At 52.4% G+C, this 24350-nt stretch overlaps 5 protein-coding genes and 1 long non-coding RNA gene across 6 annotated transcripts; 1 reads left to right on the top strand and 5 right to left on the bottom strand.

Annotated features, from left to right (window-relative positions):
• Positions 1 to 295: 295 nt before the first annotated feature.
• LOC135416377 (inositol 1,4,5-trisphosphate receptor-interacting protein-like 1) lies at positions 296 to 2855 on the bottom strand. Its single transcript, XM_064659475.1, has one exon. The coding sequence runs from the start codon at positions 2451 to 2453 to the stop codon at positions 897 to 899; it is 1557 nt and encodes a 518-aa protein (XP_064515545.1). The 5' UTR covers positions 2454 to 2855; the 3' UTR covers positions 296 to 896.
• A 2441-nt stretch (positions 2856 to 5296) lies between these two features.
• LOC135416376 (inositol 1,4,5-trisphosphate receptor-interacting protein-like 1) lies at positions 5297 to 7485 on the bottom strand. Its single transcript, XM_064659474.1, has one exon. It carries the CDS (start codon positions 7194 to 7196, stop codon positions 5640 to 5642), a length of 1557 nt encoding a protein of 518 aa, XP_064515544.1. The 5' UTR covers positions 7197 to 7485; the 3' UTR covers positions 5297 to 5639.
• A 145-nt stretch (positions 7486 to 7630) lies between these two features.
• LOC135416378 (uncharacterized) lies at positions 7631 to 8398 on the top strand. The gene is made up of 2 exons (XR_010431569.1): positions 7631 to 7812; positions 8230 to 8398. It is a non-coding gene; the product is annotated as an uncharacterized LOC135416378 (long non-coding RNA).
• A 1626-nt stretch (positions 8399 to 10024) lies between these two features.
• Positions 10025 to 12250, bottom strand: LOC135416374 (inositol 1,4,5-trisphosphate receptor-interacting protein-like 1). The gene has a single exon (XM_064659472.1). It carries the CDS (start codon positions 11937 to 11939, stop codon positions 10383 to 10385), a length of 1557 nt encoding a protein of 518 aa, XP_064515542.1. The 5' UTR covers positions 11940 to 12250; the 3' UTR covers positions 10025 to 10382.
• Positions 12251 to 15110: 2860 nt separating this feature from the next.
• LOC135416375 (inositol 1,4,5-trisphosphate receptor-interacting protein-like 1) lies at positions 15111 to 16695 on the bottom strand. The gene has a single exon (XM_064659473.1). The coding sequence runs from the start codon at positions 16680 to 16682 to the stop codon at positions 15126 to 15128; it is 1557 nt and encodes a 518-aa protein (XP_064515543.1). The 5' UTR covers positions 16683 to 16695; the 3' UTR covers positions 15111 to 15125.
• Positions 16696 to 19695: 3000 nt separating this feature from the next.
• Positions 19696 to 21661, bottom strand: LOC135416372 (inositol 1,4,5-trisphosphate receptor-interacting protein-like 1). Its single transcript, XM_064659470.1, has one exon. The coding sequence runs from the start codon at positions 21343 to 21345 to the stop codon at positions 19789 to 19791; it is 1557 nt and encodes a 518-aa protein (XP_064515540.1). The 5' UTR covers positions 21346 to 21661; the 3' UTR covers positions 19696 to 19788.
• Positions 21662 to 24350: the final 2689 nt, after the last annotated feature.

Consider the following 24350-nt stretch of genomic DNA (forward strand, 5'->3'; position numbering starts at 1 on the left):
TTTGGGAAAGGTCATTAACCCTTCCAGCCTGCGCAGTGGATTTTTTTAGGTGAGACACAGCGTGCGCTGAACTGAGCCCACCCTTTAGTCCTGAGGTTCATCTGCCGGGGCCGAGCAAAGCTTGGACAGTGGCAGTGAGGTCCCCAGGATGTAGGTTTGTTTAGAGTGACCTTCTCTTAGGTGGATTGCCTACCAAGGCTGATGAGCTCCACCTGCCCAGGGGGCCGGGAATTGAACCCGGGTCGCAGCGGTGAGAGTCAGGCACTCTAACCACTAGACCACCAGAGGCCCTGGGGAAATATATACTTATTGCAAAATAGCTACTAATAGATTTTTTGGGAACAAGTGCCCCAACTATGTATTAATTACTTCTCTATTTTCTGGGGAAAAATAAACTACTGCATAAGAGCTACTTCTATATTTTCTGGGAACAAGTGCCCCAACTACGTAATAATGACTTATCTATTTTCTGGGGAAAAATATACTACTGCATAATAGCTACTTATAGATTTTCTGGGAACAAGTGCCCCAACTATGTATTAATTACTAATCTATTTTATGAGGAAAAATATACTACTTGCATTATAGGTACTTATACACTTTCTGGGAACAAGTGCCCCAACTATGTATTAATTGCTTATCTGTTTTTTGGGGAAATATATACTAATTGCATAATAGCTAGTTCTATATTTTCTGGGAACAATTACCCCAACTATGTATTAAATATTTATCTATTTTCTGGGGAAAAATATACTACTCGCATAATAGCTACTAATAGATTTTTTGGGAACAAGTGCCCCAACTACGTATTAATTACTTTTCTATTTTCTGGGGAAAAATAGACTACATACAATTAATTACTTAGATATTAAATACTGCTAATCCGAGCTCTTCCTTTATGCGATGTGAGCCCCCCCAGCAGAGCTGGCTTCTCCGTCAATGGCCCTGAGCAGTTGTTTGAGCCGATAGCGGAGGAAAAAGAAGTCTTGCCAGGCCTCTCTGTGGGTGTCTGGATCCTGTGCCAGGTGCCAGAAAAAGTTGGGTGGCTGAAGCGTTTGGAAGTGCGGAGGCAAGTCGATCTGCGGTGGGATGCTGTGGTTGCCTATGACAAAGCAGTCCAGGCGTTTCTTCTGCAGGGAGCAGCGCAGGTAATCCAAGCTCTCCAGCAGCCACTGGCGGCAATGCCTCCTGCACCACTGGGCCATGGGGATGGTGTTGAGGAGGTGCATCATGATAGTCTTGAGGGTATAATTGGAAAAGGCTCTGCCCCCCCCAGCACGGGCCAGGAGCTGCAGGCATCTGAGGTGGCAGCTGTCAGGTGGAGCCTGCCTGGAAATGTGGCTGAAGAACTTCATCTCTGCCACGCCGTAGGTCTCCGGCCACACTGTGCTTGGGGTGAAGAGGGCCTCTCTAGACTGGCTGCTCACATAGATGTCTGAATTTCCTTGCTGCACCCCAAACAACACCTCAACGCAGAAGCTTTCTCCGCCTTTGGTCAGCCGGAGTGTACAGGAGCGTCTGGAGGGCAGCACCCTTAAACGCCAGTGGTTGGACTGAGGCAAACGCGACCAACTTGCTCTCACCATCAGACGGAACCATAGGGTAGTTTTCTCCACATCGAGGTAGGAACGAGTACAGAGGTTGTAGAGGAGGATGGACTTCTTATTCCTCCTCAGCTTTTCCTCCGGGATGTGGACCTGCTCCACACGGACGCAGAAGTTCTTTCCTGGCATGCCTGCGGCAGTGTTCGGCTCCAGGTGGAAGGTGTGCCCCGGGGGAGGACTGAGGGGTACGAGGACACGGTACACAACATCCTCCTTGCGGGGACTCCAACCTTCAAAGGCACTGCCCATGCCGATGGCTTGCTGTGGCACTGGGTAGAAACGATTTGACAAGTGGTGTCCAAAGGCACGTGTCAAATCATCTATCAGGTCAGTTATCACGCAACCTCTGTCCAGAACAGGCCAGCGAATGTACTCCTCTATAAACCTGCCAAGCTTACTGTCGGGATCTTGCTCTTGGTCTCCATTTGCACCGTACTTCCTTTCTTCTCTTCCAGCAGCATTGTTTTCTTCCACATTTGCACGGCCATTAACTTGATCTTCCTGCGCCTCCAAGTTGCTGCTGGCATTCTCCTGTGGTGCACTGCCGTGTGGCTCACGGCTCCTTTTCCTGAGGCTAAAGGCCAGTGCCAAGAGAAGGCCCAGGACTCCAAGAAGAGCCCAGAAGTGCCACTGCTCCAAGGTAGCCCAGAGCAGGGCTCCCCAGGCCCCGACACCGGGCTCCAGGCTGCTCTGCTCCAGCTCCTGCAGCAGCCGAGTCATTTCCTGGTTGAGATACTTCTCCCGCATCTCCATGCGCAAACGGCTGGCCTCATCCAGCCCATCACCCACCACGTGTGGGTACTGGATGAAGGTTTGCAGGAGAAGGACAAGGACTATTAAGGCCTCCATGGCCTGCAGGATTAGGGAGACAAGGGGTTAAGTGGGACTGAAAGAGAAGGAAGGGGGGGTTGTTTAGGGGGTGGGGTGGGGGAGGAATGGGCAGGGTGGGAGGGGTGGATGGGAGCTGCAGGAAAGTTGGGGCAGGAAGGAGAGGGCCCAGGCAGTTGGCAAGTAGCAAGGCCCGTCCCACTGCCCCTGCAGCAGCACCGTTCCACACCCAAGATACTCCTGTGAAAGGTCGCTCCTGAAATCCAAGTGAGAACCACTCGCTCAGGTGCAGCTTCCCGCCTGTGCGCACTCGTCGCTCGCCCAGGCTGGACTGGGGCAGCGTTACCTGCCGGGGCCGCTTGCAGCTGCCCCCATTGTGACATGAGCCCTGTGATGTCACAGGGACCAGAGCACATCACAGCCAGGCCAGCCCCGCCCCTTGTCCCCACCCCGGCTCAGGGACTCAAAATGGCCCCCGCACAACCCAAGGCCCCACACCCCCAAAATGCAGGCCCACCTCTCTGCAATGGGTCTCGGAGACCCGCTTTCCAAAGCAGGCCGAAGCCCCCAAAGCCTTGTCAAACATCCAATTGGGTGGTGTGACTCATGGATGCTTTGCTCCCTGAGATCCCCTCCTGTGAGTTGGGATGGCTTCCTTTGGTGCTGAGCTCTGTTCTTGTGGGGGCCTCTTTGATACAAGGCCGCACGTTTTGTACGAGTGCTGTTTGCACCAGCAAAGCCCCTGGTGCTGTATTCCAGGGATATTGGAGGGGTAAACAGTAATAATAACCAATAAATCTCCAATCAACCTATTTAGGAGAACCACTGGTCTGTGGGTAGTCACTGCAGGCAGGGCCCCCTGTGACAACATCCCCCCCATCCTGCCCCCTCCCAGCCTGTGCTGGTGGCTGTCGCACTACCTGCATTTGGGACCCAAGTGCCAATTGTGGGCCAAAAATGGCAGAGTGCAGCATCAAAAAGAGGATGTGATTTGGCCCTGCAGATGTATTTCGACAACTCATCTCTAGCCTAAGCATCTGTTGGATCCTTTCAGAGCTGTGATTGTTTACTGGTGACCGGCTGACACTGACACTGCAGGGATTTGAGAAGAACAGTTTTTCTGTGGATCTGTGGATCCATTCTGGGGATCTGTGGATGGTTAAAAGAGCTCTATTGAAACACCACGGCAAAGGGAATAAATTTTTCAGTGAATGGTTTTCTTACTCCTTGTAGGATCACTTCCTTTGTGATCTCTAGGCTTCTGTTGGCTGTTCAGAGATTCCTTTGAATTTGACTCTTCTGCTCAGTTGACTCTGTCGAAGCTGCTGAAACTGTCACATCCAAATGCCAGAGTCAATTAATTCTGACTGGGGAGTGGCAACTCTGTCCAGGGAGTCCATGGTTTCTGCACTGTCAGTTCCTGTGCAAGGTACATCAGACAAAGGCCAGGGAGGGATTTTTAAATTCTAGAATTGTGGTTTAGTGCAAGAAAAAGGAGGGAGAGCGAGGGAGAGAAGCAGAGTGGATGGGCAGTTTCCACGATCGGAGATCAATCTGGGCAGAAGTTCCATCAAGGCAACAACTTGACTAAAAGGGGAGGCATCTCCCTTAAATTCAAGGCTTTTGTCCTTCCCTACTAAAACAAAACGCCTGCGAGCTGGCCAGAGCACAGCTCCTCCAGTTGCTCTTCTGCTTCCAATGGGATAATTTTTAGCTTCTTGTCAAGAGAAAGAACACCAATTGGTTTGCTGGGAAGGCTGGAAGAGATGAGTTTTGTCCGAAGTCTGGGTGACTTTTGGAAGCAGGAGGCAGCTGCTTCTCAAAAGTCTCTGGCATTGTCTCCAGCGTGACATGAAGCTGCGCATGAGGTCCAGCTGCCTGGTCTTGGAAATGCCATCTCAGTGTATGCAAGGGTCTGATTTGAATGTGGGTCACCCAAAGCTTTGTGCAAGGGCCTTTGCTGAATTCTCTCTTGCTCCTGTCCCACTGGCAAGGGACACCTTTCCCCAAAAAGGATGGCTGCCAAAGTGCCCGGGAAAGAGCAGCCCTGTGCCTCGAGGGCTCTGATGGTTTTGAGGTCCTGCTAGGCTCTTCCCAGGGCAGTCATGGAATAGTCCCTTAAGTCCCCTGTAAATGGGAGCGATGATGCTTTCCCTCCTCACAATCTGCACGGGACACACGCTCTGGAACTATTTAGGAGTTGAGGCAACTAATGCTTGCCAGAGTGGCAAAGGTGAATATCGGATGTGCAAACATTGCATGCAGGAGTGCAGCTGAGAGCAGTGTTTACTTTTAGGAGCTAAGTGGCCACCTTGTCCCCTGGGCTGCAGAGGTTGCTCTGTGATGGGAGGGGAAAGCAAAACACAGGTGACCACTGTCCCAAATGTCAAGTTCTTTCTCCTTGCACAGCGCCGCCACTGAAGTCAGCCTCCACGGGCTCTTCAGCTGCATCAGCTCTGAGTGCCCAGAGTCTGCTTTGGCTGTGAAGGGAAGGGGCAGCAGCAAATCCTACTGCCAAGAGAGCAGCCTGTTCTCTGTAGCCAGGGTGCCCACTTGTGTGGCACCGGCTCCCTGGGGAGCGCATCGGGTGTCTGATACATTGGAGGCATAGACATTTAGCAGGAAAGAAAGCCCCGGGAGTTCCAGCTGGTCCTCAGACATGAGTAGGGCTGGGTGCAACTGGGTTTGATTTCTGATTCAAACCAACTCAGCACTATAGGTCTGGTCGAGTACAGTGAGAACATGCCAATGCAGATTTCGAAAGAGTAAGTTTTATTGAAACAATATGTTTGATGGAAATAAAAGGACATCAGGTTGAAGATTCCTGGGGAAAAATCCCTTAACTACCTATTAATGACTTCTCTATTTTCTGGGAAAAAATATACTAACTGCATAGGAGCTACTTGTAGATTTGCTGGCAAAAAGTGCCCCAACTACGTAATAATTAGTTCTGTGTTTTCTGGGGAAAAAGTATACTAATTGCATAATAGCCACTAATAGATTTTCTGGGGAAAAGTGCCCCAACTATGTATTAATTATTTATCTATTTCCTGGGGAAAAATATACTAGTCGCATAATAGCTCCTTATAGATTTCTGGGAACAAGTGCCTCAACTATGTATTAATTACTTCTCTATTTTCTGGGGAAAAGTAGACTATCTACAATTAACTACTTAGATATTAGCTACTGCTAATCCGAGCTCTTCCTTTATGCGATGTGAGCCCCCCCAGCAGAGCTGGCTTCTCCGTCAATGGCCCTGAGCAGTTGTTTGAGCCGATAGCGGAGGAAAAAGAAGTCTTGCCAGGCCTCTCTGTGGGCATCTGGATCCTGTGCCAGGTGCCAGAAAAGGTTGGGTGGCTGAAGCGTTTGGAAGTGCGGAGGCAAGTCGATCTGCGCTGGGATGCTCTGGTTGCCTATGACAAAGCAGTCCAGGCATTTCTTCTGCAGGGAGCAGCGCAGGTAATCCAAGCTCTCCAGCAGCCGCTGGCGGCAATGCCTCCTGCACCACTGGGCCATGGGGATGGTGTTGAGGAGGTGCATCATGATGGTCTTGAGGGTATAATTGGAAAAGGCTCTGCCCCCCCCAGCACGGACCAAGAGCTGCAGGCATCTGAGGTGGCAGCTGTCAGGTGGAGCCTGCCGGGCAATGTGGCTGAAGAACTTCATCTCTGCCACGCCGTAGGTCTCCGGCCACACTGTGCTTGGGGTGAAGAGGGCCTCTCTAGACTGGCTGCTCACATAGATGTCTGAGTTTCCTTGCTGCACCCCAAACAGCACCTCAACGCAGAAGCTTTCTCCGCCTTTGGTCAGCCGGAGTGTACAGGAGCGCCTGGAGGGCAGCACCCTTAAACGCCAGTGTTTGGACTGAGGCAAACGCGACCAACTTGCTCTCACCATCAGACGGAACCATAGGGTAGTTTTCTCCACATCGAGGTAGGAACGAGTACAGAGGTTGTAGAGGAGGATGGACTTCTTATTCCTCCACAGCTTTTCCTCCGGGATGTGGACCTGCTCCACACGGATGCAGAAGTTCTTTCCTGGCATGCCTGCGGCAGTGTTCGGCTCCAGGTGGAAGGTGTGCCCCGGGGGAGGACTGAGGGGTACGAGGACACGGTACACAACATCCTCCTTGCGGGGACTCCAACCTTCAAAGGCACTGCCCATGCCGATGGCTTGCTGTGGCACTGGGTAGAAACGATTTGACAAGTGGTGTCCAAAGGCACGTGTCAAATCATCTATCAGGCCAGTTATCACGCAACCTCTGTCCAGAACAGGCCAGCGAATGTACTCCTCTATAAACCTGCCAAGCTTACTGTCGGGATCTTGCTCTTGGTCTCCATTTGCACCGTACTTCCTTTCTTCTCTTCCAGCAGCATTGTTTTCTTCCACATTTGCACGGCCATTAACTTGATCTTCCTGCGCCTCCAAGTTGCTGCTGGCATTCTCCTGTGGTGCACTGCCGTGTGGCTCACGGCTCCTTTTCCTGAGGCTAAAGGCCAGTGCCAAGAGAAGGCCCAGGACTCCAAGAAGAGCCCAGAAGTGCCACTGCTCCAAGGTAGCCCAGAGCAGGGCTCCCCAGGCCCCGACACTGGGCTCCAGGCTGCTCTGCTCCAGCTCCTGCAGCAGCCGAGTCATTTCCTGGTTGAGATACTTCTCCCGCATCTCCATGCGCAAACGGCTGGCCTCATCCAGCCCATCACCCACCACGTGTGGGTACTGGATGAAGGTTTGCAGGAGAAGGACAAGGACTATTAAGGCCTCCATGGCCTGCAGGATTAGGGAGACAAGGGGTTAAGTGGGACTGAAAGAGAAGGAAGGGGGGGTTGTTTAGGGGGTGGGGTGGGGGAGGAATGGGCAGGGTGGGAGGGGTGGATGGGAGCTGCAGGAAAGTTGGGGCAGGAAGGAGAGGGCCCAGGCAGTTGGCAAGTAGCAAGGCCCGTCCCACTGCCCCTGCAGCAGCACCGTTCCACACCCAAGATACTCCTGTGAAAGGTCGCTCCTGAAATCCAAGTGAGAACCACTCGCTCAGGTGCAGCTTCCCGCCTGTGCGCACTCGTCGTTCGCCCAGGCTGGACTGGGGCAGCGTTACCTGCCGGGGCCGCTTGCAGTTGCCCCCATTGTGACATGAGCCCTGTGATGTCACAGGGACCAGAGCACATCACAGCCAGGCCAGCCCCACCCCTTGTCCCCACCCCGGCTCAGGGACTCAAAATGGCCCCCGCACAACCAAAGGCCCGACACCCCCAAAATGCAGGCCCACCTCTCTGCAGTGGGTCTCGGGGACCCCCTTTCCAAAGCAGGCAGAAGCCCCCAAAGCCTTGTCAAACATGAAGTTGGGTGGTGTGACTCATGGATGCTTTGCTCCCTGAGATCCCCTCCTGTGAGTTGGGATGGCTTCCTTTGGTGCTGAGCTCTGTTCTTGTGGGGGCCTCTTTGATACAAGGCCGCACGTTTGGTACGAGTGCTGTTTGCACCAGCAAAGCCCCTGGTGCTGTATTCCAGGGATATTGGAGGGGTAAACAGTAATAATAACCAATAAATCTCCAATCAACCTATTTAGGAGAACCACTGGTCTGTGGGTGGTCACTGCAGGCAGGGCCCCCTGTGACAACATCCCCCCCATCCTGCCCCCTCCCAACCTGTGCTGGTGGCTGTCGCACTACCTGCATTTGGGACCCAAGTGCCAATTGTGGGCCAAAAATGGCAGAGTGCAGCATCAAAAAGAGGATGTGATTTGGCCCTGCAGATGTATTTCGACAACTCATCTCTAGCCTAAGCATCTGTTGGATCCTTTCAGAGCTGTGATTGTTTACTGGTGACCGGCTGACACTGACACTGCAGGGATTTGAGAAGAACAGTTTTTCTGTGGATCTGTGGATCCATTCTGCGGATCTGTGGATGGCTAAAAGAGCTCTGTTGAAACACCACGGCAAAGGGAATAAATTTTTCAGTGAATGGTTTTCTTACTCCTTGTAGGATCACTTCCTTTGTGATCTCTAGGCTTCTGTTGGCTGTTCAGAGATTCCTTTGAATTTGACTCTTCTGCTCAGTTGACTCTGTCGAAGCTGCTGAAATTGTCACGTCCAAATGCCAGAGTCAATTAATTCTGACTGGGGAGTGGCAACTCTGTCCAGTGAGTCCATGGTTTCTGCACTGTCAGTTCCTGTGCAAGGCACATCAGACAAAGGACAGGGAGGGATTTTTAAATTCTAGAATTGTGCTTTATTGCAAGAAAAAGGAGGGAGAGCGAGGGAGAGAAGCAGAGTGGATGGGCAGTTTCCACGATCGGAGATCAATCTGGGCAGAAGTTCCATCAAGGCAACAACTTGACTAAAAGGGGAGGCATCTCCCTTAAATTCAAGGGTTCTGTCCTCCCCTGCTCAAGCAAAACGCCTGCTAGCTGGCCAGAGCACAGCTCCTCCAGCTGCTCTTCTGCTTCCAATGGGATAATTTTTAGCTTCTTGTCAAGAGAAAGAACACCAATTGGTTTGCTGGGAAGGCTGGAAGAGATGAGTTTTGTCCGAAGTCTGGGTGACTTTTGGAAGGAGGAGGCAGCTGCTTCTCTAAAGTCTCTGGCATTGTCTCCAGCATGACATGAAGCTGCGCATGAGGTCCAGCTGCCTGGTCTTGGAAATGCCATCTCAGTGTATGCAAGGGTCTGATTTGAATGTGGGTCACCCAAAGCTTTGTCCAAGGGCCTTTGCTGAATTCTCTCTTGCTCCTGTCCCACTGGCAAGGGACACCTTTCCCCAAAAAGGATGGCTGCCAAAGTGCCCGGGAAAGAGCAGCCCTGTGCCTCGAGGGCTCTGATGGTTTTGAGGTCCTGCTAGGCTCTTCCCAGGGCAGTCATGGAATAGTCCCTTAAGTCCCCTGTAAATGGGAGCGATGATGCTTTCCCTCCTCACAATCTGCACGGGACACACGCTCTGGAACTATTTAGGAGTTGAGGCAACTAATGCTTGCCAGAGTGGCAAAGGTGAATATCGGATGTGCAAACATTGCATGCAGGAGTGCAGCTGAGAGCAGTGTTTACTTTTAGGAGCTAAGTGGCCACCTTGTCCCCTGGGCTGCAGAGGTTGCTCTGTGATGGGAGGGGAAAGCAAAACACAGGTGACCACTGTCCCAAATGTCAAGTTCTTTCTCCTTGCACAGCGCCGCCACTGAAGTCAGCCTCCACGGGCTCTTCAGCTGCATCAGCTCTGAGTGCCCAGAGTCTGCTTTGGCTGTGAAGGGAAGGGGCAGCAGCAAATCCTACTGCCAAGAGAGCAGCCTGTTCTCTGTAGCCAGGGTGCCCACTTGTGTGGCACCGGCTCCCTGGGGAGCGCATCGGGTGTCTGATACATTGGAGGCATAGACATTTAGCAGGAAAGAAAGCCCCGGGAGTTCCAGCTGGTCCTCAGACATGAGTAGGGCTGGGTGCAACTGGGTTTGATTTCTGATTCAAACCAACTCAGCACTATAGGTCTGGTCGAGTACAGTGAGAACATGCCAATGCAGATTTCGAAAGAGTAAGTTTTATTGAAACAATATGTTTGATGGAAATAAAAGGACATCAGGTTGAAGATTCCTGGGGAAAAATCCCTTAACTACCTATTAATGACTTCTCTATTTTCTGGGAAAAAATATACTAACTGCATAGGAGCTACTTGTAGATTTGCTGGCAAAAAGTGCCCCAACTACGTAATAATTAGTTCTGTGTTTTCTGGGGAAAAAGTATACTAATTGCATAATAGCCACTAATAGATTTTCTGGGGAAAAGTGCCCCAACTATGTATTAATTATTTATCTATTTCCTGGGGAAAAATATACTAGTCGCATAATAGCTCCTTATAGATTTCTGGGAACAAGTGCCTCAACTATGTATTAATTACTTCTCTATTTTCTGGGGAAAAGTAGACTATCTACAATTAACTACTTAGATATTAGCTACTGCTAATCCGAGCTCTTCCTTTATGCGATGTGAGCCCCCCCAGCAGAGCTGGCTTCTCCGTCAATGGCCCTGAGCAGTTGTTTGAGCCGATAGCGGAGGAAAAAGAAGTCTTGCCAGGCCTCTCTGTGGGCATCTGGATCCTGTGCCAGGTGCCAGAAAAGGTTGGGTGGCTGAAGCGTTTGGAAGTGCGGAGGCAAGTCGATCTGCGCTGGGATGCTCTGGTTGCCTATGACAAAGCAGTCCAGGCATTTCTTCTGCAGGGAGCAGCGCAGGTAATCCAAGCTCTCCAGCAGCCACTGGCGGCAATGCCTCCTGCACCACTGGGCCATGGGGATGGTGTTGAGGAGGTGCATCATGATGGTCTTGAGGGTATAATTGGAAAAGGCTCTGCCCCCCCCAGCACGGACCAAGAGCTGCAGGCATCTGAGGTGGCAGCTGTCAGGTGGAGCCTGCCGGGCAATGTGGCTGAAGAACTTCATCTCTGCCACGCCGTAGGTCTCCGGCCACACTGTGCTTGGGGTGAAGAGGGCCTCTCTAGACTGGCTGCTCACATAGATGTCTGAGTTTCCTTGCTGCACCCCAAACAGCACCTCAACGCAGAAGCTTTCTCCGCCTTTGGTCAGCCGGAGTGTACAGGAGCGCCTGGAGGGCAGCACCCTTAAACGCCAGTGTTTGGACTGAGGCAAACGCGACCAACTTGCTCTCACCATCAGACGGAACCATAGGGTAGTTTTCTCCACATCGAGGTAGGAACGAGTACAGAGGTTGTAGAGGAGGATGGACTTCTTATTCCTCCTCAGCTTTTCCTCCGGGATGTGGACCTGCTCCACACGGATGCAGAAGTTCTTTCCTGGCATGCCTGCGGCAGTGTTCGGCTCCAGGTGGAAGGTGTGCCCCGGGGGAGGACTGAGGGGTACGAGGACACGGTACACAACATCCTCCTTGCGGGGACTCCAACCTTCAAAGGCACTGCCCATGCCGATGGCTTGCTGTGGCACTGGGTAGAAACGATTTGACAAGTGGTGTCCAAAGGCACGTGTCAAATCATCTATCAGGCCAGTTATCACGCAACCTCTGTCCAGAACAGGCCAGCGAATGTACTCCTCTATAAACCTGCCAAGCTTACTGTCGGGATCTTGCTCTTGGTCTCCATTTGCACCGTACTTCCTTTCTTCTCTTCCAGCAGCATTGTTTTCTTCCACATTTGCACGGCCATTAACTTGATCTTCCTGCGCCTCCAAGTTGCTGCTGGCATTCTCCTGTGGTGCACTGCCGTGTGGCTCACGGCTCCTTTTCCTGAGGCTAAAGGCCAGTGCCAAGAGAAGGCCCAGGACTCCAAGAAGAGCCCAGAAGTGCCACTGCTCCAAGGTAGCCCAGAGCAGGGCTCCCCAGGCCCCGACACTGGGCTCCAGGCTGCTCTGCTCCAGCTCCTGCAGCAGCCGAGTCATTTCCTGGTTGAGATACTTCTCCCGCATCTCCATGCGCAAACGGCTGGCCTCATCCAGCCCATCACCCACCACGTGTGGGTACTGGATGAAGGTTTGCAGGAGAAGGACAAGGACTATTAAGGCCTCCATGGCCTGCAGGATTAGGGAGACAAGGGGTTAAGTGGGACTGAAAGAGAAGGAAGGGGGGGTTGTTTAGGGGGTGGGGTGGGGGAGGAATGGGCAGGGTGGGAGGGGTGGATGGGAGCTGCAGGAAAGTTGGGGCAGGAAGGAGAGGGCCCAGGCAGTTGGCAAGTAGCAAGGCCCGTCCCACTGCCCCTGCAGCAGCACCGTTCCACACCCAAGATACTCCTGTGAAAGGTCGCTCCTGAAATCCAAGTGAGAACCACTCGCTCAGGTGCAGCTTCCCGCCTGTGCGCACTCGTCGCTCGCCCAGGCTGGACTGGGGCAGCGTTACCTGCCGGGGCCGCTTGCAGTTGCCCCCATTGTGACATGAGCCCTGTGATGTCACAGGGACCAGAGCACATCACAGCCAGGCCAGCCCCGCCCCTTGTCCCCACCCCGGCTCAGGGACTCAAAATGGCCCCCGCACAACCAAAGGCCCGACACCCCCAAAATGCAGGCCCACCTCTCTGCAGTGGGTCTCGGGGACCCCCTTTCCAAAGCAGGCAGAAGCCCCCAAAGCCTTGTCAAACATGAAGTTGGGTGGTGTGACTCATGGATGCTTTGCTCCCTGAGATCCCCTCCTGTGAGTTGGGATGGCTTCCTTTGGTGCTGAGCTCTGTTCTTGTGGGGGCCTCTTTGATACAAGGCCGCACGTTTGGTACGAGTGCTGTTTGCACCAGCAAAGCCCCTGGTGCTGTATTCCAGGGATATTGGAGGGGTAAACAGTAATAATAACCAATAAATCTCCAATCAACCTATTTAGGAGAACCACTGGTCTGTGGGTAGTCACTGCAGGCAGGGCCCCCTGTGACAACATCCCCCCCATCCTGCCCCCTCCCAGCCTGTGCTGGTGGCTGTCGCACTACCTGCATTTGGGACCCAAGTGCCAATTGTGGGCCAAAAATGGCAGAGTGCAGCATCAAAAAGAGGATGTGATTTGGCCCTGCAGATGTATTTCGACAACTCATCTCTAGCCTAAGCATCTGTTGGATCCTTTCAGAGCTGTGATTGTTTACTGGTGACCGGCTGACACTGACACTGCAGGGATTTGAGAAGAACAGTTTTTCTGTGGATCTGTGGATCCATTCTGCGGATCTGTGGATGGCTAAAAGAGCTCTGTTGAAACACCACGGCAAAGGGAATAAATTTTTCAGTGAATGGTTTTCTTACTCTTTGTAGGATCACTTCCTTTGTGATCTCTAGGCTTCTGTTGGCTGTTCAGAGATTCCTTTGAATTTGACTCTTCTGCTCAGTTGACTCTGTCGAAGCTGCTGAAATTGTCACGTCCAAATGCCAGAGTCAATTAATTCTGACTGGGGAGTGGCAACTCTGTCCAGTGAGTCCATGGTTTCTGCACTGTCAGTTCCTGTGCAAGGCACATCAGACAAAGGACAGGGAGGGATTTTTAAATTCTAGAACTGTGGTTTAGTGCAAGAAAAAGGAGGGAGAGCGAGGGAGAGAAGCAGAGTGGATGGGCAGTTTCCACGATCGGAGATCAATCTGGGCAGAAGTTCCATCAAGGCAACAACTTGACTAAAAGGGGAGGCATCTCCCTTAAATTCAAGGGTTCTGTCCTCCCCTGCTCAAGCAAAACGCCTGCTAGCTGGCCAGAGCACAGCTCCTCCAGCTGCTCTTCTGCTTCCAATGGGATAATTTTTAGCTTCTTGTCAAGAGAAAGAACACCAATTGGTTTGCTGGGAAGGCTGGAAGAGATGAGTTTTGTCCGAAGTCTGGGTGACTTTTGGAAGGAGGAGGCAGCTGCTTCTCTAAAGTCTCTGGCATTGTCTCCAGCATGACATGAAGCTGCGCATGAGGTCCAGCTGCCTGGTCTTGGAAATGCCATCTCAGTGTATGCAAGGGTCTGATTTGAATGTGGGTCACCCAAAGCTTTGTCCAAGGGCCTTTGCTGAATTCTCTCTTGCTCCTGTCCCACTGGCAAGGGACACCTTTCCCCAAAAAGGATGGCTGCCAAAGTGCCCGGGAAAGAGCAGCCCTGTGCCTCGAGGGCTCTGATGGATTTGAGGTCCTGCTAGGGTCTTCCCAGGGCAGTCATGGATTAGTCCCTTAAGTCCCCTGTAAATGGGAGCGATGATGCTTTCCCTCCTCACAATCTGCACGGGACACACGCTCTGGAACTATTTAGGAGCTGAGGCAACTAATGCTTTCCAGAGTGGCAAAGGTGAATATCAGATGTGCAAACATTGCATGCAGGAGTGCAGCTGAGAGCAGTGTTTACTTTTAGGAGCTAAGTGGCCACCTTGTCCCCTGGGCTGCAGAGGTTGCTCTGTGATGGGAGGGGAAAGCAAAACACAGGTGACCACTGTCCCAAATGTCAAGTTCTTTCTCCTTGCACAGCGTCCCCACTGAAGTCAGCCTCCACGGGCTCTTCAGCTGCATCAGCTCTGAGTGCCCAGAGTCTGCTTTGGCTGTGAAGGGAAGGGGCAGCAGCAAATCCTACTGCCAAGAGAGCAGCCTGTTCTCTGTAGCCAGGGTGCCCACTTGTGTGGCACCGGCTCCCTGGGGAGCGTATAGGGTGTCTGATGCATTCAAGGTATAGAAGTTTAGCAGGAAAGAAAGCCCCGGGAGTTCCAGCTGGTCCTCAGACATGAGTAGGGCTGGGTGCAACTGGGCTTGATTTCTGATTCAAACCAACTCAGCACGATAGGTCTGGTCGAGTACAGTAGGAACATGCCAGTCCAGATTTCGAAAGAGTAAGTTTTATTGAAACAATATGTTTGATGGAAATAAAAGGACATCAGTTTGAAGATTCCTGGGGAAAAATCCCTTAACTACCCATTAATGACTTCTCTATTTTCTGGGGAAAAATATACTAACTGCATAGGAGCTACTTCTAGATTTACTGGCAACAAGTGCCCCAACTATGTTTTAATTAGTTCTGTGTTTTCTGGGGAAAAAATATACTAATTGCATAATAGCCACTAATAGATTTTCTGGGGAAAAGTGCCCCAACTATGTATTAAATATTTATCTATTTTCTGGGGAAAAATATACTAGTCGCATAATAGCTCCTTATAGATTTCTGGGAACAAGTGCCTCAACTATGTATTAATTACTTCTCTATTTTCAGGGGAAAAGTAGACTATCTACAATTAACTACTTAGATGTTAGCTACTGCTAATCCGAGCTCTTCCTTTATGCGATGTGAGCCCCCCCAGCAGAGCTGGCTTCTCCGTCAATGGCCCTGAACAGTTGTTTGAGCCGATAGCGGAGGAAAAAGAAGTCTTGCCAGGCCTCTCTGTGGGCATCTGGATCCTGTGCCAGGTGCCAGAAAAGGTTGGGTGGCTGAAGCGTTTGGAAGTGCGGAGGCAAGTCGATCTGCGGTGGGATGCTGTGGTTGCCTATGACAAAGCAGTCCAGGCGTTTCTTCTGCAGGGAGCAGCGCAGGTAATCCAAGCTCTCCAGCAGCCGCTGGCGGCAATGCCTCCTGCACCACTGGGCCATGGGGATGGTGTTGAGGAGGTGCATCATGATGGTCTTGAGGGTATATTTGGAAAAGGCTCTGCCCCCCCCAGCACGGGCCAAGAGCTGCAGGCATCTGAGGTGGCAGCTGTCAGGTGGAGCCTGCCGGGCAATGTGGCTGAAGAACTTCATCTCTGCCACGCCGTAGGTCTCCGGCCACACTGTGCTTGGGGTGAAGAGGGCCTCTCTAGACTGGCTGCTCACATAGATGTCTGAGTTTCCTTGCTGCACCCCAAACAACACCTCAACGCAGAAGCTTTCTCCGCCTTTGGTCAGCCGGAGTGTACAGGAGCGCCTGGAGGGCAGCACCCTTAAACGCCAGTGTTTGGACTGAGGCAAACGCGACCAACTTGCTCTCACCATCAGACGGAACCATAGGGTAGTTTTCTCCACATCGAGGTAGGAACGAGTACAGAGGTTGTAGAGGAGGATGGACTTCTTATTCCTCCTCAGCTTTTCCTCCGGGATGTGGACCTGCTCCACACGGACGCAGAAGTTCTTTCCTGGCATGCCTGCGGCAGTGTTCGGCTCCAGGTGGAAGGTGTGCCCCGGGGGAGGACTGAGGGGTACGAGGACACGGTACACAACATCCTCCTTGCGGGGACTCCAACCTTCAAAGGCACTGCCCATGCCGATGGCTTGCTGTGGCACTGGGTAGAAACGATTTGACAAGTGGTGTCCAAAGGCACGTGTCAAATCATCTATCAGGCCAGTTATCATGCAACCTCTGTCCAGAACAGGCCAGCGAATGTACTCCTCTATAAACCTGCCAAGCTTACTGTCGGGATCTTGCTCTTGGTCTCCATTTGCACCGTACTTCCTTTCTTCTCTTCCAGCAGCATTGTTTTCTTCCACATTTGCACGGCCATTAACTTGATCTTCCTGCGCCTCCAAGTTGCTGCTGGCATTCTCCTGTGGTGCACTGCCGTGTGGCTCACAACTCCTTTTCCTGAGGCTAAAGGCCAGTGCCAAGAGAAGGCCCAGGACTCCAAGAAGAGCCCAGAAGTGCCACTGCTCCAAGGTAGCCCAGAGCAGGGCTCCCCAGGCCCTGACACCGGGCTCCAGGCTGCTCTGCTCCAGCTCCTGCAGCAGCCGAGTCATTTCCTGGTTGAGATACTTCTCCCGCATCTCCATGCGCAAACGGCTGACCTCATCCAGCCCATCACCCACCACGTGTGGGTACTGGATGAAGGTTTGCAGGAGAAGGACAAGGACTATTAAGGCCTCCATGGCCTGCAGGATTAGGGAGACAAGGGGTTAAGTGGGACTGAAAGAGAAGGAAGGGGGGGTTGTTTAGGGGTTGGGGTGGGGGAGGAATGGGCAGGGTGGGAGGGGTGGATGGGAGCTGCAGGAAAGTTGGGGCAGGAAGGAGAGGGCCCAGGCAGTTGGCAAGTAGCAAGGCCCGTCCCACTGCCCCTGCAGCAGCACCGTTCCACACCCAAGATACTCCCGTGAAAGGTCGCTCCTGAAATCCAAGTGAGAACCACTCGCTCAGGTGCAGCTTCCCGCCTGTGCGCACTCGTCGCTCGCCCAGGCTGGACTGGGGCAGCGTTACCTGCCGGGGCCGCTTGCAGCTGCCCCCATTGTGACATGAGCCCTGTGATGTCACAGGGACCAGAGCACATCACAGCCAGGCCAGCCCCGCCCCTTGTCCCCACCCCGGCTCAGGGACTCAAAATGGCCCCCGCACAACCCAAGGCCCGACACCCCCAAAATGCAGGCCCACCTCTCTGCAGTGGGTCTCGGAGACCCGCTTTCCAAAGCAGACAGAAGCCCCCAAAGCCTTGTCAAACATCCAATTGGGTGGTGTGACTCATGGATGCTTTGCTCCCTGAGATCCCCTCCTGTGAGTTGGGATGGCTTCCTTTGGTGCTGAGCTCTGTTCTTGTGGGGGCCTCTTTGATACAAGGCCGCACGTTTGGTACGAGTGCTGTTTGCACCAGCAAAGCCCCTGGTGCTGTATTCCAGGGATATTGGAGAGGTAAACAGTAATAATAACCAATAAATCTCCCATCAACCTATTTAGGAGAACCACTGCTCTGTGGGTGGTCACTGCAGGCAGGGCCCCCTGTGACAACATCCCCCCCGTCCTGCCCCCTCCCAGCCTGTGCTGGTGGCTGTCGCACTACCTGCATTTGGGACCCAAGTGCCAATTGTGGGCCAAAAATGGCAGAGTGCAGCATCAAAAAGAGGATGTGATTTGGCCCTGCAGATGTATTTCAGACTACTCATCTCTAGCCTAAGCATCTGTTGGATCCTTTCAGAGCTGTGATTGTTTACTGGTGACCGGTTGACACTGACACTGCAGGGATTTGAGAAGAACAGTTTTTCTGTGGATCTGTGGATCCATTCTGCGGATCTGTGGATGGCTAAAAGAGCTCTGTTGAAACACCACGGCAAAGGGAATAAATTTTTCAGTGAATGGTTTTCTTACTCCTTGTAGGATCACTTCCTTTGTGATCTCTAGGCTTCTGTTGGCTGTTCAGAGATTCCTTTGAATTTGACTCTTCTGCTCAGTTGACTCTGTCGAAGCTGCTGAAATTGTCACGTCCAAATGCCAGAGTCAATTAATTCTGACTGGGGAGTGGCAACTCTGTCCAGGGAGTCCATGGTTTCTGCACTGTCAGTTCCTGTGCAAGGCACATCAGACAAAGGACAGGGAGGGCTTTTTAAATTCTAGAACTGTGGTTTAGTGCAAGAAAAAGGAGGGAGAGCGAGGGAGAGAAGCAGAGTGGATGGGCAGTTTCCACGATCGGAGATCAATCTGGGCAGAAGTTCCATCAAGGCAACAACCTGGCTAAAAGGGGAGGCATCTCCCTTAAATTCAAGGGTTCTGTCCTTCCCTGCTAAAACAAAATGCCTGCTAGCTGGTCAGAGCACAGCTCCTCCAGTTGCCCTTCTGCTTCCAATGGGATAATTTTTAGCTTCTTGTCAAGAGAAAGAACACCAATTGGTTTGCTGGGAAGGCTGGAAGAGATGAGTTTTGTCCGAAGTCTGGGTGACTTTTGGAAGGAGGAGGCAGCTGCTTCTCTAAAGTCTCTGGCATTGTCTCCAGCGTGACATGAAGCTGCGCATGAGGTCCAGCTGCCTGGTCTTGGAAATGCCATCTCAGTGTATGCAAGGGTCAGATTTGAATGTGGGCCACCAAAGCTTTGTCCAAGGGCCTTTACTGAATTCTCTCTTGCTCCTGTCCCACTGGCAAGGGACACCTTTCCCCAAAAAGGATGGCTGCCAAAGAGCCAGGGAAAGAGCAGCCCTGTGCCTCGAGGGCTCTGATGGATTTGAGGTCCTGCTAGGCTCTTCCCAGGGCAGTCATGGAATAGTCCCTTAAGTCCCCTGTAAATGGGAGTGATGGTGCTTTCCCTCCTCACAATCTGCACGGGACACACGCTCTGGAACTCTTTAGGAGTTGAGGCAACTAACGCTTGCCAGAGTGGCAAAGGTGAATATCGGATGTGCAAACATTGCATGCAGGAGTGCAGCTGAGAGCAGTGTTTACTTTTAGGAGCTAAGTGGCCACCTTCTCCCCTTGGCTGCAGAGGTTGCTCTGTGATGGGAGGGGAAAGCAAAACACAGGTGACCACTGTCCCAAATGTCAAGTTCTTTCTCCTTGCACAGCGTCCCCACTGAAGTCAGCCTCCACGGGCTCTTCAGCTGCATCAGCTCTGAGTGCCCAGAGTCTGCTTTGGCTGTGAAGGGAAGGGGCAGCAGCAAATCCTACTGCCAAGAGAGCAGCCTGTTCTCTGTAGCCAGGGTGCCCACTTGTGTGGCACCGGCTCCCTGGGGAGCGTATAGGGTGTCTGATGCATTCAAGGTATAGAAGTTTAGCAGGAAAGAAAGCCCCGGGAGTTCCAGCTGGTCCTCAGACATGAGTAGGGCTGGGTGCAACTGGGCTTGATTTCTGATTCAAACCAACTCAGCACTATAGGTCTGGTCGAGTACAGTAGGAACATGCCAGTCCAGATTTTGAAAGAGTAAGTTTTATTGAAACAATATGTTTGATGGAAATTACAGGACATCAGGTTGAAGATTCCTGGGGGAAAATCCCCTAACTACCCATTAATGACTTCTCCATTTTCTGGGGATAAATATCATCATCATCATGGCTGGGCTTCGCGAACGAAGATTTGGGAAGGACTCTACCCACGTTTGTTGCAAGCGCATTGGTGGCTGAGGAGGCTAATAAGTGATAGGCATGGTGGTTGCAAAAGGCACAGCGGAAAGACTCCAGAAGTGCCTCAACTACGTATTAATTACTTCTCTATTTTCTGGGGAAAAATAGACTAACTACAATTAATTACTTAGATATTATCTACTGCTAATCCGAGCTCTTCCTTTATGCGATGTGAGCCCCCGGAGCAGAGCTGGCTTCTCCGTCAATGGCCCTGAGCAGTTGTTTGAGCCGATAGCGGAGGAAAAAGAAGTCTTGCCAGGCCTCTCTGTGGGCATCTGGATCCTGTGCCAGGTGCCAGAAAAGGTTGGGTGGCTGAAGCGTTTGGAAGTGCGGAGGCAAGTCGATCTGCGCTGGGATGCTCTGGTTGCCTATGACAAAGCAGTCCAGGCGTTTCTTCTGCAGGGAGCAGCGCAGGTAATCCAAGCTCTCCAGCAGCCGCTGGCGGCAATGCCTCCTGCACCACTGGGCCATGGGGATGGTGTTGAGGAGGTGCATCATGATAGTCTTGAGGGTATAATTGGAAAAGGCTCTGCCCCCCCCAGCACGGGCCAGGAGCTGCAGGCATCTGAGGTGGCAGCTGTCAGGTGGAGCCTGCCGGGCAATGTGGCTGAAGAACTTCATCTCTGCCACGCCGTAGGTCTCCGGCCACACTGTGCTTGGGGTGAAGAGGGCCTCTCTAGACTGGCTGCTCACATAGATGTCTGAGTTTCCTTGCTGCACCCCAAACAGCACCTCAACGCAGAAGCTTTCTCCGCCTTTGGTCAGCCGGAGTGTACAGGAGCGTCTGGAGGGCAGCACCCTTAAACGCCAGTGGTTGGACTGAGGCAAACGCGACCAACTTGCTCTCACCATCAGACGGAACCATAGGGTAGTTTTCTCCACATCGAGGTAGGAACGAGTACAGAGGTTGTAGAGGAGGATGGACTTCTTATTCCTCCTCAGCTTTTCCTCCGGGATGTGGACCTGCTCCACACGGACGCAGAAGTTCTTTCCTGGCATGCCTGCAGCAGTGTTCGGCTCCAGGTGGAAGGTGTGCCCCGGGGGAGGACTGAGGGGTACGAGGACACGGTACACAACATCCTCCTTGCGGGGACTCCAACCTTCAAAGGCACTGCCCATGCCGATGGCTTGCTGTGGCACTGGGTAGAAACGATTTGACAAGTGGTGTCCAAAGGCACGTGTCAAATCATCTATCAGGTCAGTTATCACGCAACCTCTGTCCAGAACAGGCCAGCGAATGTACTCCTCTATAAACCTGCCAAGCTTACTGTCAGGATCTTGCTCTTGGTCTCCATTTGCACCGTATTTCCTTTCTTCTCTTCCAGCAGCATTGTTTTCTTCCACATTTGCACGGCCATTAACTTGATCTTCCTGCGCCTCCAAGTTGCTGCTGGCATTCTCCTGTGGTGCACTGCCGTGTGGCTCACGGCTCCTTTTCCTGAGGCTAAAGGCCAGTGCCAAGAGAAGGCCCAGGACTCCAAGAAGAGCCCAGAAGTGCCACTGCTCCAAGGTAGCCCAGAGCAGGGCTCCCCAGGCCCCGACACCGGGCTCCAGGCTGCTCTGCTCCAGCTCCTGCAGCAGCCGAGTCATTTCCTGGTTGAGACACTTCTCCCGCATCTCCATGCGCAAACAGCTGGCCTCATCCAGCCCATCACCCACCACGTGGGGGTACTGGATGAAGGTTTGCAGGAGAAGGACAAGGACTATTAAGGCCTCCATGGCCTGCAGGATTAGGGAGACAAGGGGTTAAGTGGGACTGGAAGGGGAGGGGTTGTTTAGGGGGTGGGGTGGGGGAGGAATGGGTAGGGTGGGAGGGGTGGATGGGAGCTGCAGGAAAGTTGGGGCAGGAAGGAGAGGGCCCAGGCAGTTGGCAAGTAGCAAGGCCCGTCCCACTGCCCCTGCAGCAGCACCGTTCCACACCCAAGATACTCCTGTGAAAGGTCGCTCCTGAAATCCAAGTGAGAACCACTCGCTCAGGTGCAGCTTCCCGCCTGTGCGCACTCGTCGCTCGCCCAGGCTGGACTGGGGCAGCGTTACCTGCCGGGGCCGCTTGCAGCTGCCCCCATTGTGACATGAGCCCTGTGATGTCACAGGGACCAGAGCACATCACAGCCAGGCCAGCCCCGCCCCTTGTCCCCACCCCGGCTCAGGGACTCAAAATGGCCCCCGCACAACCCAAGGCCCCACACCCCCAAAATGCAGGCCCACCTCTCTGCAGTGGGTCTTGGAGACCCCCTTTCCAAAGCAGGCAGAAGCCCCCAAAGCCTTGTCAAACATCCAATTGGGTGGTGTGACTCATGGATGCTTTGCTCCCTGAGATCCCCTCCTGTGAGTTGGGATGGCTTCCTTTGGTGCTGAGCTCTGTTCTTGTGGGGGCCTCTTTGATACAAGGCCGCACGTTTGGTACGAGTGCTGTTTGCACCAGCAAAGCCCCTGGTGCTGTATTCCAGGGATATTGGAGGGGTAAACAGTAATAATAACCAATAAATCTCCAATCAACCTATTTAGGAGAACCACTGGTCTGTGGGTGGTCACTGCAGGCAGGGCCCCCTGTGACAACATCCCCCCCATCCTGCCCCCTCCCAGCCTGTGCTGGTGGCTGTCGCACTACCTGCATTTGGGACCCAAGTGCCAATTGTGGGCCAAAAATGGCAGAGTGCAGCATCAAAAAGAGGATGTGATTTGGCCCTGCAGATGTATTTCGACAACTCATCTCTAGCCTAAGCATCTGTTGGATCCTTTCAGAGCTGTGATTGTTTACTGGTGACCGGCTGACACTGACACTGCAGGGATTTGAGAAGAACAGTTTTTCTGTGGATCTGTGGATCCATTCTGGGGATCTGTGGATGGCTAAAAGAGCTCTGTTGAAACACCACGGCAAAGGGAATAAATTTTTCAGTGAATGGTTTTCTTACTCCTTGTAGGATCACTTCCTTTGTGATCTCTAGGCTTCTGTTGGCTGTTCAGAGATTCCTTTGAATTTGACTCTTCTGCTCAGTTGACTCTGTCGAAGCTGCTGAAATTGTCACGTCCAAATGCCAGAGTCAATTAATTCTGACTGGGGAGTGGCAACTCTGTCCAGGGAGTCCATGGTTTCTGCACTGTCAGTTCCTGTGCAAGGCACATCAGACAAAGGACAGGGAGGGCTTTTTAAATTCTAGAACTGTGGTTTAGTGCAAGAAAAAGGAGGGAGAGCGAGGGAGAGAAGCAGAGTGGATGGGCAGTTTCCACGATCGGAGATCAATCTGGGCAGAAGTTCCATCAAGGCAACAACCTGGCTAAAAGGGGAGGCATCTCCCTTAAATTCAAGGGTTCTGTCCTTCCCTGCTAAAACAAAATGCCTGCTAGCTGGTCAGAGCACAGCTCCTCCAGTTGCCCTTCTGCTTCCAATGGGATAATTTTTAGCTTCTTGTCAAGAGAAAGAACACCAATTGGTTTGCTGGGAAGGCTGGAAGAGATGAGTTTTGTCCGAAGTCTGGGTGACTTTTGGAAGGAGGAGGCAGCTGCTTCTCTAAAGTCTCTGGCATTGTCTCCAGCGTGACATGAAGCTGCGCATGAGGTCCAGCTGCCTGGTCTTGGAAATGCCATCTCAGTGTATGCAAGGGTCAGATTTGAATGTGGGCCACCAAAGCTTTGTCCAAGGGCCTTTACTGAATTCTCTCTTGCTCCTGTCCCACTGGCAAGGGACACCTTTCCCCAAAAAGGATGGCTGCCAAAGAGCCAGGGAAAGAGCAGCCCTGTGCCTCGAGGGCTCTGATGGATTTGAGGTCCTGCTAGGCTCTTCCCAGGGCAGTCATGGAATAGTCCCTTAAGTCCCCTGTAAATGGGAGTGATGGTGCTTTCCCTCCTCACAATCTGCACGGGACACACGCTCTGGAACTCTTTAGGAGTTGAGGCAACTAACGCTTGCCAGAGTGGCAAAGGTGAATATCGGATGTGCAAACATTGCATGCAGGAGTGCAGCTGAGAGCAGTGTTTACTTTTAGGAGCTAAGTGGCCACCTTCTCCCCTTGGCTGCAGAGGTTGCTCTGTGATGGGAGGGGAAAGCAAAACACAGGTGACCACTGTCCCAAATGTCAAGTTCTTTCTCCTTGCACAGCGTCCCCACTGAAGTCAGCCTCCACGGGCTCTTCAGCTGCATCAGCTCTGAGTGCCCAGAGTCTGCTTTGGCTGTGAAGGGAAGGGGCAGCAGCAAATCCTACTGCCAAGAGAGCAGCCTGTTCTCTGTAGCCAGGGTGCCCACTTGTGTGGCACCGGCTCCCTGGGGAGCGTATAGGGTGTCTGATGCATTCAAGGTATAGAAGTTTAGCAGGAAAGAAAGCCCCGGGAGTTCCAGCTGGTCCTCAGACATGAGTAGGGCTGGGTGCAACTGGGCTTGATTTCTGATTCAAACCAACTCAGCACTATAGGTCTGGTCGAGTACAGTAGGAACATGCCAGTCCAGATTTTGAAAGAGTAAGTTTTATTGAAACAATATGTTTGATGGAAATTACAGGACATCAGGTTGAAGATTCCTGGGGGAAAATCCCCTAACTACCCATTAATGACTTCTCCATTTTCTGGGGATAAATATCATCATCATCATGGCTGGGCTTCGCGAACGAAGATTTGGGAAGGACTCTACCCACGTTTGTTGCAAGCGCATTGGTGGCTGAGGAGGCTAATAAGTGATAGGCATGGTGGTTGCAAAAGGCACAGCAGAAAGACTCCAGAAGTGCCTCAAC

Source organism: Pseudopipra pipra, chromosome 6, assembly GCF_036250125.1.
Source record: "Pseudopipra pipra isolate bDixPip1 chromosome 6, bDixPip1.hap1, whole genome shotgun sequence".
In the NCBI taxonomy this organism is placed as follows: Eukaryota; Metazoa; Chordata; class Aves; order Passeriformes; family Pipridae; genus Pseudopipra; species Pseudopipra pipra.